At 40.9% G+C, this 17,615-nt stretch overlaps 1 protein-coding gene across 3 annotated transcripts in view; it reads right to left on the bottom strand.

Moving 5' to 3' along the window:
- The window catches only part of APTX (aprataxin), a 43,907-nt gene that overhangs the window by 25,651 nt on the left and 641 nt on the right, over nucleotides 1-17,615 (bottom strand). For 2 of the 3 annotated variants that reach the window (XM_073636915.1, XM_073636916.1), the window contains exons 2-4: nucleotides 12,419-12,589; nucleotides 10,629-10,675; nucleotides 2,597-2,941 (exon numbers count right to left, since the gene is read on the bottom strand). In XM_073636915.1, coding sequence (XP_073493016.1) covers nucleotides 2,597-2,941; nucleotides 10,629-10,675; nucleotides 12,419-12,548 — 522 coding nt within the window. In that variant the 5' untranslated portion in view covers nucleotides 12,549-12,589. Of the gene's footprint in view, nucleotides 1-2,596; nucleotides 2,942-10,628; nucleotides 10,676-12,141; nucleotides 12,214-12,418; nucleotides 12,590-17,615 lie in introns of those variants that run through there. The other variant, XM_073636917.1, reaches the window with a different exon arrangement.

Raw genomic sequence — 17,615 nt, 5'->3', positions numbered from 1 at the left:
ATATTACTGCAAGACTGGGACCACCAGGATGGGGCATATTACTAGATGTTTGCCAGAATTACTATTTGGTGCTAATTGTAAAACAATATTACTGTATGTGGCCAATTGGAGAAATCAAAATTGTAAAAATTAAAAATAAAGCAAGAAAAAATATTTTGCCACTAAAAATGCTGTTTTATATATAAACTAAAGTAAACACAAAAAAGTGAATGTTTATTATCGCCACATCCGTAACGACCCAAGCTATAAAAAAATAAACAGCAAAAATGTTCAGACAGTGTATACAAAAAAAAAATGGTATCACTAAAAATGTCACTTTGAACTGCAAAGAATGCGGCCCCCCCAAATTCAAATTTTTTCCATGTGCGGCCCATATACCCAGCTGAGTTTGAGACCCCTGGTCTAAATAATGTTTTGTCAGTGTATCACTGAAAGCGATCAGCGTAATAAAAGTTAAATTCCCATAGAAAAACTAAGCAAAAAAATATTATTTTTTTTTAAAAAATATCACAAAATAAATAAAAAAAATGAAACAAATATTGTACCAATAAACAAGTATATTCATGTCAAAACAAAAATAAACAAAAAAATACACATTTGGTATCGCTGCTCCAGAATGACCTGATGTATAAAACTGTTACACTAGTTAACCCCTTCAGTGAACACCGTAAAAAAATAAATAAAAAAAATTGTCAAAAAAAATATCATCTTTCTTAATAGAGCCAAAAAAAGAAAACAAAAGTGGAATAAAACGCGATCAAAAAGACGAATGTAAATAAAAGTTGTATCGCTGTAAACATTATCTTGTCCCACAAAAAAACAATCCACCATAAAGTTCTGTCAGCAGAGAAATAAAAAAAAGTTCTGCTCTCAGAATCTAGGGATGCAAAAACAATTTTTTCCAGAGAATAGTTTGTATTATGTAAAAGCAGCAAAACAAAAAATATGATAAATGTGTTATTGCTGTAATCGTACTGACCTGAAGAATAAGGGTATGTGCACACGATGCAGAAATGAAGCAGAAAATTTCTGCATCATTTCTGCATCTCCCTGGCAGAAAAAACGCATGCAGATTGTGCATGCGTTTTTCCTGCAGAATACATGCGGATCCACATGCAGATTCACATGCGTTTCCGCATGCAGATTGACAAGCGCTTTCCAGGCGATGTTAGCATCACCTGGAAAGTGCTTGATAACTAGGTCACACTATATAAATCCATGCAAACAGCATGGATTTATACAGTGTGAACCGAGAGCGTGTATATACTTACCTCCGATCGCCCGCGCTGTCCTGCTCAATCTGTTCTCCCGGCTGCCGGCAACTTTGAATTGAAAGACCTGCCGACGTCAGCGTCACGTGACCCGTCACATGACTCTGACGTCACCGCAGGTCCTACAACTCACTGCAAAGTGCCGGGAACCAAGCGGGAGCGCTGCGCGGGCCGACAGAAGGTAAGAATACATTTATTTTTTATTTTATTCTTCTTTTTACAGCTTTTTTAATGGTACCTGGGTGTGGATGAGACTCTCCTCTCCTCCACACCCGGGTACCATCCGCACATTAGAACGCACCAATTACGCAAGTACAGATGCTGTCTTGCGGAATTGGCGCGTTCTAATGCAAGTCAATGGCGGCGAAATCGCCGCGTTTCCGCAAAATTAATTGACATGCTGCGGATTTTTGACCGCAGCGTTAACGCTGCGGAAAAATCCGCATCATGGGCACAGCACATGCGGATTTCCATTGGGGAACATTGCTTCCCTTCTACCATGCGTTTTTCATGCGTTTCCGCGGCGTTTACGCAACTGCAAAAACGCCGCGGAAACGCATGAAATACGCATCGTGTGAACACAGCCTAAAGCTGTTTTATCACTTATACTGCAAAGTGAACGGCATAAAAAACACCCCAAAAACCAATTCCTGAATTGTTTGTTTTTGTTCATTCTGCCTCCCAAAAATCCGAATAGAAAGCGATCAAAAAACATTGTGTGACCGAAAATGGTACAAATAAAAACGTCAACCCGTCCCTCAAAAAACAAGCCCTTACATGACTGTCATCAAAAATATGGAAAAATTATAGCTCTCAAAATATGGTGATGCAAAACATATTTTAGCAACCCCAAAAAATTTTTTTTAGTGTGTGACATCTTCCAAACATAAAAAAGCTATATAAATCGGGTATCTGCTCATTTACAAATGAAAATCGTGGATTTCTCTGGAATAAGACATCGGATCTCAGATATCAAGGAATCACTTCTCTCCGCTTCCTATGACCTGCATGCCCATATAGGCTGCTTAGGAGGGTGATCCTACTGACAGATTCACTTTAAAAACTGACAGTACACAGATTTTCAGACCCATAGACTTGGACTATTATGACTGATCTTTTTGCGGACACAAAGTCAGCAAAACACCATGGACACATATGATCAGCACCATAGAATATAAAAAGTAAGCGTTCTATCCATAGAAAACAGCGATAGATCACGTAAGAGAAAGGCAAATGTCTGAATGAGGCAAACTTATTCCCTGATTGTAACATTTATCTTATTAGAAAAATAACGTGATCTTTGACATCTTTTGCAGAATACATACCTCTGACGATAGCTGCGGTGTCTCTTTACTCTTGCTGTTGCTCAGTTCATCATTAAGTTCTGATTTGAGACATTTCCTTGACATTTCCAAGTGATTATTTTGTGGGCTATCAAGGGACCTTTTGCTTACACTCTTTATGGCCTCTGGGTTATCCTTAGAAATGGAGGTTACACTTTTTATGGTCTTCGGGCTAGCTTTTGCAGTGGAGGTTCCTGCTTCTTTAATAAACTCTACTGTGTAAGGATACAATCCATTTACTATATATAATACGTGGCCAGGCTTTAACTTGACTTCTTGACTTTTACCGATGTCCACCAAGTCAACGCTGCTGGGGTTTGCTCCAATCTAAACAAAAAAAGTTAAAAGTGTAAAAGTAATGTCAAGAATAAATCAATATTATCTAGTAACTATTTTATAATCATTGGAAACCAATGACTATAGAGGACAAGATGAAGGATGGCAATTACAGATAAGCAATAAAATCTGTAGCACACTGGGCTGGCGTCCACGTCAGTGCTGATTAGAAGCCGGACCAGGGCAGTGTAACTTTCCTCGGCTGGCACTCATATGACAGCATCCTGGATTCCTCTGAGCTTTACAAAGCCCCTGTGACGTCATGACATTGTGGCGGCCTCATAACTGCCAAAGGAGCTTAGGATGATGGCATTAAAGTGCTGGTCAATGAAGTTTACACAGCCCTCATCTAGCCGTCATGGATCTGCCAAAGTGGACACCGGACCAGAATCCTCTGAATCTTTTTGTTCATCTATAACAAATATAATGCCTTGTTCTAAGACCTCTACATAAAGTATATTCACAATTTCAGGACTGTATAAAGATGCAGCATTAAAATGTGTACTAACATGCCCCGTCCCATACATGTGAACAGTATATGTAACCCTCTTTATATGCTATTAAAAGAGAATCTGTCAGCAGCGTTTAGCCACCTAATCTGAAAGCAGCATAATGTAAAGACAGAAACTCCGATTCCAGTGATGAGTCACTTACTGGGCTGCTTGCCGTTGTTTTGATATCATCACTGTTTTATCAGCAGGAGATAATCACTAGATGACTAGTAAACCTGCTGCTATGTAGTCCTTCATATACATGAGTTCTATATAACCCTGCCCCCACCACATCTTAACAGCTTTCTGCCTATGCAGTGTACATAGAGAGCTGCCAATCGGTGGTGTGGGCGGGGTTATACAGAGCTCAGCATTCAGAGAACTGCTAGATCTGCAGAAGATAAAACATGGATTTTATCAAAACTACAATAGGAAGTCCAGTAAGTGATACAGTACTCCTATCCTCCATCATGATGCTCTCAGCTGGCGCAGAAAAACCTGGTGACATATTCCTTTTAAAATGATTACACAAGAATTTGCAATATGCTACCCATTCCCATGATTTCAAAATGGAAAAGCTAGCAGATAGCCACATACAAATTGATAGGTGCTAATTGTGTGGATCAGCACATTGCAAGTGGCACATCTGCAGCAGAAATCCCAGTGTCAGCCTCAGATTTGTACCATGGACCCTGTAGTTATGATCCTAATAAAAAAAAAAAAAAAAAATTCAAGACCTTGGACCCTCTTCTAAGTAACAAGAAATAACACCATTGTCAAAACTCCATTAATAAATTATATACTGTATATATACATACATACATACTAACTGTACTACCCGGTTTCGCCTGGGTTAATAACTGCTGTTAGCAAAATAGACCGTGTTAACAAAAATTTATTCTCCACACAAAACAAATGGATAGAAATGTAATTATTAAAAGGCAAAAACTAAGCTAATAGAAGCATTTCACAACATATATTTCAACACCAGAGATATTCCACACAGATTTAACTAAATTGGCCAAGTAATGTGAAGTAATCTTCTACTCCTTGTTCAAGAGCAAACACAAACACATTTTTGGCTGTTCCAACTCTTGAACAGGCCACATAAAGTTGACCAAGAGAAAAGCATGGAGATTGTAAATCGATTGCAACACCTTTCAAGGACTGTCCCTGAGCCTTGTTGATGGACATAGCAAATGCAAGTCGAACAGGAAACTGGAGGCGTTTAAAATCAAAAGGCAAATCAGATGGAATGAGAGGAATTGTTGGAATGAAAACATCTTCTCCTGTTGCACATCCTGTCAAAATGGTTGCCTCAATTACATGTAGAAAAAGGTTCTTAATCAAGAGTCTTGTTCCATTACACAGCTTTGGTGGATCCAAATTTCTCAATAGCAGAATAGGTGCTCCAGGTTTTAGAAAGAGGTTGTGAGGAGGAAGTCCTTGTGGCTCCAAGGAATTGAGGAACTCAGTTGGATAAAATAATGTTTGAGCAGGGTCTATTACTGTATCCACTGACTTGTAGGTTGTGCACACACCTGGAAGGAGATTTAGAATTTGAAGATTGATCTTGTTGACACTGTCATTTTTGGGAGCTAGTTTAGCCCTTTCACACAGCCAGCCAGAATTTTTGAAGTGGAGTTGAATGTTTGGAAAAACCTTTGCTTTCAACTCCTCAATGGAAGTCACAATGCAACAAAAGTTTCTTGGGAAGGTGATCTGTCCAGTGGTTGAGTTTACTGGTTCCTTGCCATCTCCAATACTCAACAGCAGGCTTGAAAACAGTCCAGCAGAAACATCGCCTGTCATGTAGACCCTCATGTTTGTGTTCAGTGACATTTTCTTTACTTTTCTCCAAAGGTACGATGCTTTGAGACAGGCATTCAGTTCGTCTGCAGGGGTTGATCTTGGAATAACAGGTAGTGTTTGGCGGAAGTCACCTGCCAAAACAACAACTACTCCTCCCATAATATATTTGTTGCTACGCAGGTCTTGCAGCAGTCTGTCCACTGCTTCAAGAGTCCTTTTGTGTGACATGGTGCATTCATCCCAAATGATGGCATTGCATTTTTAAAGCAATACGGCCAGTCCTGATCCCTTGGCAATATTACACACGGGGCTGTCACTATGAGACAGGTTAAAGTGGTAGTTTGAATGTCTAATGTGCAGTCCTGCCACCTTTTAAAAGCGTAGCTGCAATTCCAGAAGATGCCACTGCAAGTGCAATCTTTTTTTTTTTTTCCCAGGAGCAAGTTGATTACAAATGTCTTTCCTGTTCCACCTGGAGCATCAAGGAAGACAATCCCACCTTTGTTGGTTTCACTGAAACTTAAAATGTCGTTATAGGCGTCCCTTTGATCTGGTACTAATATTGGCTCGTTCTGAGACACAAATGCTGTCAGTTCATCAATATTGTTGTTTGTTTCTAGGAAAATCTCCTTACACATTTGGATGCCTTCAGGATTTCTTATTGGAGCAGGCAAACCAAACAACTGTAAGGCTTTTCCTGATATTGCTATGCACTGATCTTCAAGGAGCATTAAAGTTTCATTGAACATTTCCTCAGTGAAGTTGATGAGTTGCTGAGGATTTTCCCTTCTAATCTGCATGAGGATGTCCTCACTGAGATCAGTTTTGTACTTTGTCCAAATCTCAAGAGGATTTGAAATGCTACAGGTTGTTAGAATAATAGCAAAGAGGTATCTAAGTCGCTTTGGGGTTTGTGTGGCTGCTGCTTCACTGAGGGTCATGTCCCAGTGTCCATCATTTTCCAAAAGTCCTTTTCTTTGGCAAGCTTCCCTGAATGTTTCACACACATGGCCTCCGACGGTCTTCAGGTCAGAAAATGATGTAGGGCCTTTGACAACATGAAGTAACATGCGCAGGTAGAAGCACTCTGCATTTGACGGATGAAAAGTGTAGACGCGACCAAGAGTATCAGTTGCTTTCACCCCTGGATAGCCTTCAATATCAAGCCCCCGTTTCCTCCGTTCCAGTGTTTTTCTGGAGGCATTCCAAGTGTAGAACTTTGGTAAATCACAGTAGAGAATTGTTTTTGCAAAAGGGTCTTGTTGACACAGCTCAAAAAATGCCAAGAGGGTGGTCTTAGGTGGTGTTAGGAGCAGCTGCTGAACGTTTGCTGGGTTAAAGTAAATTCTCTGTCCATTTTCCAAGTGCACACTCAGATGCACAACTGGTGGGTAGCGCTCATGAATGGAGAATCCTAGTATTCTCCAAACAGCTTCATTGCTCTTTATGTACCTGCCCATCTGGAATGCCTCCACTTCATCAATAATAGGTCCATTTTTCTGGAGTTCAAAAACTGCTTGATCACTTCCTTTGTGGACATATTTGCAGATATACTTGATTGATTTCACAGAGTGGCAAGATTCGACATTTATGTGAGCCTGGAAGATTTTTGAGAGCAAAGGGTTGTAAGGCACTACCCACCTGTTGTCAATTTCTATCTCTTGGAGTGATGATCCAACATGCATTTTGAGCTTTGCTATGAAACCACCATCCCCTGGCTTTCTTCTTCGGCAGACTGGATATCCATCTTGTCCTGATTGGGTTTCTTGGACCAGGGATCGTGGGTAATGCTTTAAACACCTGCCATCAATCATACAGGGAGAATTTTTGTTCAGACTCCCACACGGACCATGGATCATGTTTTTTGTGATGGTGTCAAACAGCAATGGGTCAATCTGAGGGTCTGGCAATTCGACACTGATGATATTGTCAATTTCGGTAGGTTGTATTTTTTGCTTCAGCCAAATCAAGATGAGGGCGTGAGGAAGGCCTCTTTTTGCCATTCAACTGAATACATCCAGCACTGCGTCTCACCATAAATATGTTATTTTGTGATGAGATTAGTCATTTTTGAAAGTTTCTGTTTGAAAACCCGAGCAATAAGGTCATGGCGATTCACTGTTTTTTGGCCCGGCAACAGGTGCCCTCCAATTTCCTCACAGGCAGGATTGCAAGTAAAGGTGATGAAAAGATCTGGACGGCCATACTTTCTCACATAAGTCATTGCATCCTGTATGTATTCATGCATATGTCGTGGGCTTCCAGTGACAGTTGATGGAAGAATAACCATTTTCCCCAACTCTTTTGGATCAGCATCATTTGCAACAGCATCTCTAAGGTGAATATATTTCTCTGCCCTGAGCTTCTTTTTATTTAGTCGGATATATAAAAGACGTTCACTCTCAATCTTTGCATACATGTCAACAATAAATTGGTGGAAGAGGTGTTTGCATTTCAAGATGTGATTTTCCTCTGCAAATCTTGTCATGATCCTATATGCATAGAAGTCCATGGCAGACACTTTTTTCCTGAAGGGTTGCCTGTTGTAGGATCTGTCTGAGGTATTCCAAAGTGATAGCCATCCTGTCCCTGCCAAAAGATGATTGGATATTGCAGAGCATCATAGGACCTGTGAGTTTCTGCTACTCGTTGCAAACCATTGTTCCTTTTCTGAAGCACAATGTCACGGCTTTGAAAATCATTACCTACAATCAAGATGGCTACCTCATCAAATGTGGGAGCATTGAAACGTCGCTGATATTCACCTTGTGGTGTTTTGTCAGCTCGAATGACAACCTTGTAATCGTCAATTGGCATGCATTCAAGTGCAGTCTTGAAAAGTTGAACATATAGATTGTTGGAGTGAAGGAATTACTGCAAAATAGTGACAATATCAAGGTGAGTGGAGCATCTCCGCTGAGCCTCTGCTTCTGCATTTCCCATAAAGAAGACTTGAAGAAATTGAGATTCTTCTCCTTCTAATGGAAGCAGTGAGCCAATTGAGTGGTAAACCTGTCCTTGAACTTTAAATGTCGGCATAAATCCTGTTGTAAAATTTCTTTTGTTTAACCAAATGATGTCATTTGGAAGCAGGAGTTGTACTTCCTAATGTTGTCCAAGAAATGCTTTGATATTGTACTGGTACCTGTCATCAGAGACTTTAGGGGATCTAGTGGTGACAGGAGAGGTGGAAGTTTTATCTTGCCATTTGCACACCATAAACCTGGCGGTTCATCTTTCCATTTCAGGGCACTCAAGTACATGCAGACCACATCCATTTTTCCTATCTGAACTTTAGGATTATCCTGATAGTTTATGTCTGACTGGTAACAAAAGGCAGCATGTTTCAAATCTCCAACCATTTCCTGTGCCCTGGTGGTTGAAATAGCAATTCTCTTAGGGGCAAGTCGGCCTTCTCTCTGCTGAGATGACTCATTGGCCCTTGAGGAAGCAGATCTTCTTCTCTTATCTGCAAGCCTCGCTTCCCTCTCCTCAGAAAGTTCATTGGCCCTTGAGGAAGCAGCTCTTGTTTTCATGTCCACAAGCCTCGCTTCCCTGTCCTCAGAACGTTCATTGGCTCTTGAGGAAGCAGCTCTTGTTTTCATGTCTACAAGCCTCGCTTCCCTGACCTCAGAAAGTTCATTGGCCCTTGAGGAAGCAGCTCTTGTTTTCATGTCCACAAGCCTCGCTTCCCTGTCCTCAGAAAGTTCATTGGCTCTTGAGGAAGCAGCTCTTGTTTTCATGTCTGCAAGCCTCGCTTCCCTCTGCTCAGAAAGTTCATTGGCTCTTGAGGAAACAGCTGCTGTTCTCATGTATGTCAGCCTTGTTTCTCGGTCTTTACATTTTTCATTGGCCCGTAATGCAGCTTTTCTTTTCGCATCAGCTGAAATTCGTGCCATGAAATTCCTTTTCTTATGAGGCTTTATTGTGGTAAAAATAGTCTGTAACTGGCAGTTTCTATATCCTCTCACATAGAAGTAATGTGACTGACATCAGCCTTTCCACCAACACACCCTAACTGACATCTTATTACCTTACACAAGCTTTGTTATACCGAGAATGTCCTTTGTTGCCTATATTAACCAATCACAGCTCAGATTAATTAACTGTAGCAAAATAGAAGCTGAGCTGTGATTGGTCGCTATTGGCAGCCTGATAAATCTTTGTGAGATGAGTTTTGTGTGTGCTGAGGGTGGTATATGTGTTCAAGCACGTGGTAGTGTGTGGCGCATTTTGTGTGTGTTTATATCCCCGTGTGTGGTGAGTATGAGTATCCCATGTCGGGGCCCCACCTTAGCAACTGTATGGTATATACTCTTTGGTGCCATCGCTCTCATTCTTTAATTCTCCCTTGTTCACGTGTGGCAGCTGTCAATTTACCTCCAACACTTTTCCTTTCACTTTTCCCCATTATGTAGATAGGGGCAAAATTGTTTGGTGAATTGGAATGCGCAGGGTTAAAATTTCGCCTCACAACATAGCCTATGACGCTCTCGGGGTCCAGACGTGTGACTGTGCAAAATTTTGTGGCTGTAGCTGCGACGGTGCAGATGCCAATCCCGGACATACACTCAGCTTATATATATATATATATTCTGCAACACAGAAGCCAGAAATCAACAGGAGATCCATCCAGAGAGGTCAACTGGATCAAATAACCAGGAAAAGCATCACATAGCATCAGCTGTAGGCCACAGCCCCACTATCAGTATTTGGTCAGTATTTTTTCTCAGGAGTGGGAGCCAAAACCAGGAGTGGGTGATAAATGCAGAATTGGTGACTTGTTTCTATTATACCTTTTCTCTGATTGTTACTGACCTGGTTTTGGCTCCCACTCCTGAGAAAAAATACTGACCAAATACTAGTGGGGCCGTGGCCATAAGCTCACTTACTACTTCCACCTGGGTTTCTGCAAGCACCATTCAGATGAATCAAGCCCCAGAAATGTATGCAACACACCTGCAGGGTGTAAATACAGGCTTAAAGAGCTCACACTGTTTACATGTATTTAATAATGGTCTACAATCCTTTAACATTACAAAGGTGCACTGCTCCATCATGAAGGTAAAACTTCAACATTTTTCACTTACGAGAAGGTTAAAGTTTAAGACTAGTAGTAAGTAGTGTGATACATCATGTCTTTCATTTTATATCAATGCATGTGTTGCTATGTGATTAAGACTCCTCGCAACAACAAAAAACTCTACATCATATTTATCCACCTATTAAGAATGTAGAATTCCTTTTCTTAACAGAAATAACACTGAGCCTGTATATGAGATGAACACTCATTTTGGTAATCCAAAAGATTTTCGTAAATTAATTTGTCATATGCCCATTTTATTTTATACCCATAAAAAGAAAGAAATACATACCTGTCTGACCATCACATAACCTTTGTTGCAATCTGACATCAATTGCACTGTAAAAATAAAATGCTGAGTTCATAGAAAATTAAAATAATGTAGCAAACAATATGGTTGTTTGTTCTGATTTATTAAAACGAAAAAAAAAAAATAATGATTACTAAACCAAAAGCATGTGGAATTAAAGAGGTTATCCACGACTTTTACATTGATAACCTATCCCTAGGATAGGTCATCAATGTCTGACCGGCCAGGGTCCAACATCCGGCACCCCCGCCGATCAGCTGCTATGGGTAGCGACGGCTGCTTACTTGCGGAGCTGTCCGTCTACTGGCAGTGGTTGCCGCAGGGTACTGCACATCTGCCTCCTATTGATTAGAACAGGAGGCGGATGTGTAGTACTAAGCCTCGGTCACTACAAGTGGCGATAACAGCTGATTGGCAGGTGTACCGTGTGTCTGAACCCGGCCGATCAGGATAGGCCATCAATGTAAATCCTCTTTAAGCACAAGTATTAGAACATTTTTATGAGGCAGTTGAAGTTTCCCCATTTACAGTAGGTGATATCACAGCAGACCCTGCTCCCTTTACACACGCTCATTAGATGCTTCAATACAAATGTAAGCTCTTAGTCTATTGCTGCTAATGTACATGTGTTGTTTCCTGAAACAACAGGGAGTTACAGCCTATCAGAATTCAATCTCCTCTGCAGAAGGAATTGAGCGCCTGTACAGCGCACGACCCAAGGTTCTGCTCCACTACTTTCCTGTGTCATCAAAAGGGCCAATATATGGCACCCCTGCATTTGGCAGTTAAAGCTACAGAACATCAACAGAGCACACCACAGTAACAAATGGTGCACAATTATAAAATCATGTAGCTTTTTCCAAACTCTAGGCTACAACGGTGGCTATCTAGAGCTCTGTGTTGTTGGTCTGACAATGAATGACTAGGAATTACTCTTAACCCAGCTGCCCTGCTCTAGTAGTAATTTGCTCAGGCAGTTACAGAGCAATTGGTGGAATATTAATACACTACTGGATTGTTATTTTTGCAATTTTCCGAACATAATGATGTAACGTTCCATAAATATTACAGACTAGAGATAGCACCAGTACCTTGCATTTGTATGATCCTGCACATATGCATCAAAAGCTGGAATTACACCAGTAGGTTAGGAAATAAAGGTTACAATACCCTGCCATCCCTTTCCGCACATCTCCTAGAGCTGCAGTTCAGTGTGACAGCGGAGACACCGTACTAAGCCCCCACTGGGAACTGATCACTCCGTGCTTTGTTACCCCCACTTCCCGTAGAAAGAAGCAGTACTGCACATACAAGAACTCCATTTCCCCAATTTCATTCTGGGTGCAATTGCCAGTTGGCCGAGTGCACCCCTCCCCTTTCCTTCATAGGAGACTTCCTACCAAACTAGAAAAGCTGCTAATACACAAGAGTCTGTCTGTCATATGAGTAAGACATCATCAGAAGTCCTTTAGCCCACTTCAAGAATAGCACCTACCGATCTTCTGCTCCAATCTGAAGGGCAGCATGTGCATCTGGAGAGGATCTTATAGCAGACACCTACTATGTTCTGCGTCTGCTATATGCAAGATTTTTTTTTCTTAAAGCTATAGCGCACAAGCAGTGGGGCTCAACACAACATGTGACAAGGCTGTAAATTCTTGGTCTCGCTGATGACAATTTTATTCAGCATCAGATGCCATGTACTATGTAAGACAGTCAATGACTGCAAACCTCTGTTTTATATTGTAAAAAAAAAAGATTATTGACATTACCTTGCTGCCGGGAACATTTCTTGTCCACTATTTTGGTCTCTGGCCCTCGCCCAAGTAATACTGGCTTCGCATGAGGCAGTTTGATTCTGCAGTATGCATTTTCCTTACTTACTAACCAGCAGTCAAGCATCGTAGTTTGGAAAAAAATGAAAAATGAAATGGGAAAAATTGCTGTAAAAACAACAAAACAAAGAAAATTACAAGACGGATCAATTGAGCATTTTCAGATGAAAAGAAACTGGAGCCTCAAAATCCTAGCAACAAGGATAAGTAATATACTATCCACTTCTGGTACGCCACATCCAACATAAGACAAGTCCAAACATTGTTTCAGTGGGCAGTAAGGGTAATATTCTCGGGGATTTCTCATTCAATTGAGCGATTTTTATCACTGACCTAATCTGTATGTATCCTTTATACACAGCCCATATGGCAAATATATCAGAAAAGTGGAATTCCATCCACTGTGTAACTTTATGGATGCACAGGTATTGGTACTAGTGATATACCCACAATCAGGCAATTCTCTTGCCAATTAATCCAGTGTATTGGGACTATATGCATACAATATGGTATTCTGTAGTAAACTGTGTGCCCTCATGGATCTCTCTCTTAATTCCACTTAATTCCACTTGTTAATGACTTTGATGAAGTTTTAAGGCTTCAGATTAATTGGTATAAATCACCCTACGCTCACATGACCGTATTTGGTCCGAGTGATATCCATGAAAAAAACAGACCGCACTCCTAATGCTATTCAATGAGGGAGTGCAAGTGAGCGATTTGTATCACTGACTGAACCTGTGTCCAAAAAAAATCATAGCATGCACTAGGTTCTTCTGGAAATCAGATGAGACTCACCCATTCAAGTCTATAGGTGCATAAAAAAAATTGGATGCCATACAGAGCACAGTATAGTGTCCGATTTTTACAGATACATTGCAACTTTGTAACATAGGAAACTGTAAATGGTCTTGTAAATGATTAATAGCTGCTGCTGTAAAAAAAAAAAGGACTGTATATGGACTGAAGGGCAAATGGCCCTATCTTCAAAAAAAGAAAGAAGATGGAGCCTGGAAATTCCAGGCCAGTGAGCCTTACTTCAATACCAGGAAAGATCTTTGAACAAATTATTAAAGATGTATGTAAGTAATTGGATAAGAATACAGTAATTACCAGAGCCAGCATGGGTTTGTAGCAAACAAGCTAAATAAAGTCCGATTTATTGGACAATATTCACACTGGTGAACATCACCAAAATAGATCATAAATCATAAGGAAAGGGAAAAAGGGGAAACAGAGTGTGAATAGATATAAAATATAACTTTTAATATAAGTTCCATTAAAATACTGGTGTTTTAATTGTAAAATCAAATTGTAATAAAATCAAATTTTTACATACATCCAAATGGATGCATATGGGGTCGATATTAATTTATAAGTTCTGACCCTATAAGTCCTGTATTATATATCACAGCCAAATAAATTATACAGATCCACCACCTATGTCCCTCAAAGTTGGAGGTGGGGAGTTATATTATACTGTCCCTTTTACATGTATGTTTCCCTATTCCTCTGCATGAGTAACTAAGAGAAATCATAGTGGGTCACCGCTACATTTTAATTCAAAATCATTAATTGTACAGTGTTCTTGTTAAATGGTAATAAATGTGACAGATATAACTATTAGGTTTATTCTGTCACATGTTAATATAAGTCACCCTTATATTGTAGGTGATCCCACAAATGAGTGGAGCGTGATCCCCACAAGATTCAGCCCACAGTATGTTAAGGGGGTGTTGTTAAGTCCCCGTAACCAATGGTATACTACACCCCCAAAATTGAGCCCCGCAGCAATATGAGGAGAGAATAGTGCACCATCAATGCAGCTATGTACGAGGCTGCACTGTCACTCCTCAATCTCCCTTACGGTGCTAGGAGTGAGCAATGTTGAGTCAACAGCAGCTAAAATTGTAGCTGCACGCTCACTCCCAAAACCGGCTAGCAGTCTCACACGCTGGCCGCGTGCACGTGGTATGCACGCGGTCAGTATGGTGTTCAGTGAGACGCTATACTCAATTGCTGAACGGGGACATAGTGGGTGGGTGGGAAAGGGAATACAGGATTGAAGGCTGGCATATGAATTAACAGGACATGAACGTCCCGACGCGCGTTTCGCCGGGGGTACCGGCTTTTTCTAAGGGCCAGCATGGGTTTGTAGCAAACAAGTCATGCCAGACTAAGCTAATTTCATTCTATTATGGAATCACTGACTGGGTAGATTAGGGAAATATGCTATATCTATATCAATACCACATCTCGACTTCAGCAAAGCATTTGCAGAAGTATCTCATACTATCTCTAAAGAAAAAATGACCAGGTATGGGATTGACAAGGCTACGGTTAGGTGGATTCATAATAGGGTCAGTGATCGTACTCAAAGAGTGATAATAAATGGTTGCAAATCCAATCCAATTGGAAGAGTGTTTCAAGTGGGGTACCACAAGGCTCTGTCCTGGCCCCAGTGTTGTTCAACATTTTTATAAATGATCTAGATAAGAGAACTGAAGTTAAACTGATCAGATTTGCAGACGATGAAAAGTCAGGAGGGATAGCTGACACTAGAGAAGACAGAGAAAGGATTCAGGAGGATCTAGATAAGCTTGAACAATGGGCATCGACTAATAGAATGGTATTTAACAGGGAAAAATGCAAGATTCTACATCTGGGCAAGAAAAACTAAAATGACACCTAGTCTACTATATTCAAGAATTTTTTTCTTAAAGCTATAGTGCACCAGCAGTGGGGCTCCACACAACCGGCGACAAAACTGTAAATACTTGTTCCATAGGCAGATTCTTGGGCTCGCTGATGACAATTTTAATCAGCATCAGACACCATGTAAGACAATCAATGACTGCAAACATGGAAAACACTGTTTTATGTTGTAAAAAAAAAAAATTATTGACATTACCTTGCTGCCGGGATGTGGGGCCTCATACTGTATATAGGGAGGCTATGTGGGGCCTTGTACTGTATATAGGGAGGTTATGTGGAGGCTCCTACTATACTGTTTATAGGGGCCTCGTGCAGTATATAGGGAGCCTATGTGGGGGCTCATACTGTATATAGGAGGCTATTTAGGAGCTCAAACTATACAGTGCCTACAAGTAGTATTCAACCCCCTGCAGATTTAGCTGGTTGACACATGCGGAATTAACTTGGCATTGTGACATTTGTACTGTAGATCAGCCTGGAAGTGGGAAATGCACTGCAGCAAATTTTTTTTTTTTTTTTTAAAGTTAATTCAGAGTGTCATTTATTATTCAACCCCTCAAACCACAAGAATTCTGTTTGGTCCCCCAAAAGTATTAAGAAGTAGTTAAGGCACCAAGAATAATGAGCTTCACATGTGTGGATTAAAGATCTCTTTTGCCAGCCTTTTCTGACTATTTAAGACCCTCCCCAAACTTGTGAACAGCACTCAGACATGGTCAACATGGGAAAGACAAAGGAGCATTCCAAGGCCATCAGAGACAAGATCGTGGAGGGTCACAAGGCTGGCAAGGGGTACAAAACCCTTTCCAAGGAGTTGGGCCTACCTGTCTCCACTGTTGGGAGCATCATCCGTAAGTGGAAGGCTTATGGAACTACTGTTAGCCTTCCACGGCCTGGACAGCCTTTGAAAGTGTCCTCCCGTGCCGAGGCCAGGCTTGTCCGAAGAGTCAAGGCTAACCCAAGGACAACAAGGAAGGAGCTCTGGGAAGATCTCATGGCAATGGGGACATTCGTTTCAGTCAATACCATAAGTAACGTACTCCACCACAATGGTCTCCGTTCCAGACGAGCCCGTAAGGTACCTTTACTTTCAAAGCGTCATGTCAAGGCTCGTCTACAGTTTGCTCATGATCACTTGGAGGACTCTGAGACAGACTGGTTCAAGGTTCTATGGTGTGATGAGACCAAGATCGAGATCTTTGGTGCCAACCACACACGTGACGTTTGGAGACTGGATGGCACTGCATACGACCCCAAGAATACCATCCCTACAGTCAAGCATGGTGGTGGCAGTATCATGCTGTGGGGCTGTTTCTCTGCCAAGGGGCCTGGCCATCTGGTCCGCATCCATGGGAAGATGGATAGCACGGCCTACCTGGAGATTTTGGCCAAGAACCTCCGCTCCTCCATCAAGGATCTTAAGATGGGTCGTAATTTCATCTTCCAACAAGACAACGACCCAAAGCACACAGCCAAGAAAACCAAGGCCTGGTTCAAGAGGGAAAAAGTCAAGGTGTTGGAGTGGCCTAGTCAGTCTCCTGACCTTAACCCAATTGAAAACTTGTGGAAGGAGCTCAAGAATAAAGTCCACATGAGACACCCAAAGAACCTAGATAACTTGGAGAAGATCTGCATGGAGGAGTGGGCCAAGATAACTCCACAGACCTGTGCCGGCCTGATCAGGTCTTATAAAGGACGATTATTAGCTGTAATTGCAAACAAGGGTTATTCCACAAAATATTAAACATAGGAGTTGTATAATAATTGACCCACACTTTTATGTTTAAAATTTAATAAAATTCAACTGAGCAACATAACTTTTTGGTTTGTAAGATTTATGCTTCTGTTCATAAAACCTACTCTCGTTTGCAGTTTGAAGGCTCTAACTTATTTGCATCTTATCAAACCAGCTAAATCTGCAGGGGGTTGAATACTACTTGTAGGCACTGTATATAGGGGTCTATGTGAGGGCTCATTCTGTATACAGAGGAATATGTGGGGGCTCATACTGTATATGGGGTGTCAGCATACTTAATTCTGCTCAATATTCATATAAAATAATTGTAATTAAAAAGTTATTAACATTGAGCAGAATTTCAGGCGACTGGTTCAGCCCTCCACAACAGGGAAAATTAATTGCCCAGCCCTGCACTCGATTATTGAGTTTCTTTTATACCTCTATTATTTGTATATCTTTTAATTGCTGTGTTCAGCACATTTTTTCCGTGTTCTATTCCTTCTTTTCTGCCTATACCCCCGTATTTGGGATTTCTGCTTTTCTAGGTGTACTTACATTGACAAGTATATGTATTTATTATATGGCTTTTTCCTTATAGGTGAATCTGTATTTTTTTTTATTTGACACACAGTATATCTGAAGATGGTCAGAGACCTGATTGCAGCTTCACATACTGACTGT

This window comes from Phyllobates terribilis, unplaced genomic scaffold (genome assembly GCF_046119375.1).
Source record: "Phyllobates terribilis strain yellow unplaced genomic scaffold, ASM4611937v1 Scaffold_1__5_contigs__length_1240528914, whole genome shotgun sequence".
Classification (NCBI taxonomy): domain Eukaryota; kingdom Metazoa; phylum Chordata; class Amphibia; order Anura; family Dendrobatidae; genus Phyllobates; species Phyllobates terribilis.
Note: the sequence above shows the minus strand (reverse complement) of the source record. Positions and strands in the feature narration are given on the sequence as shown.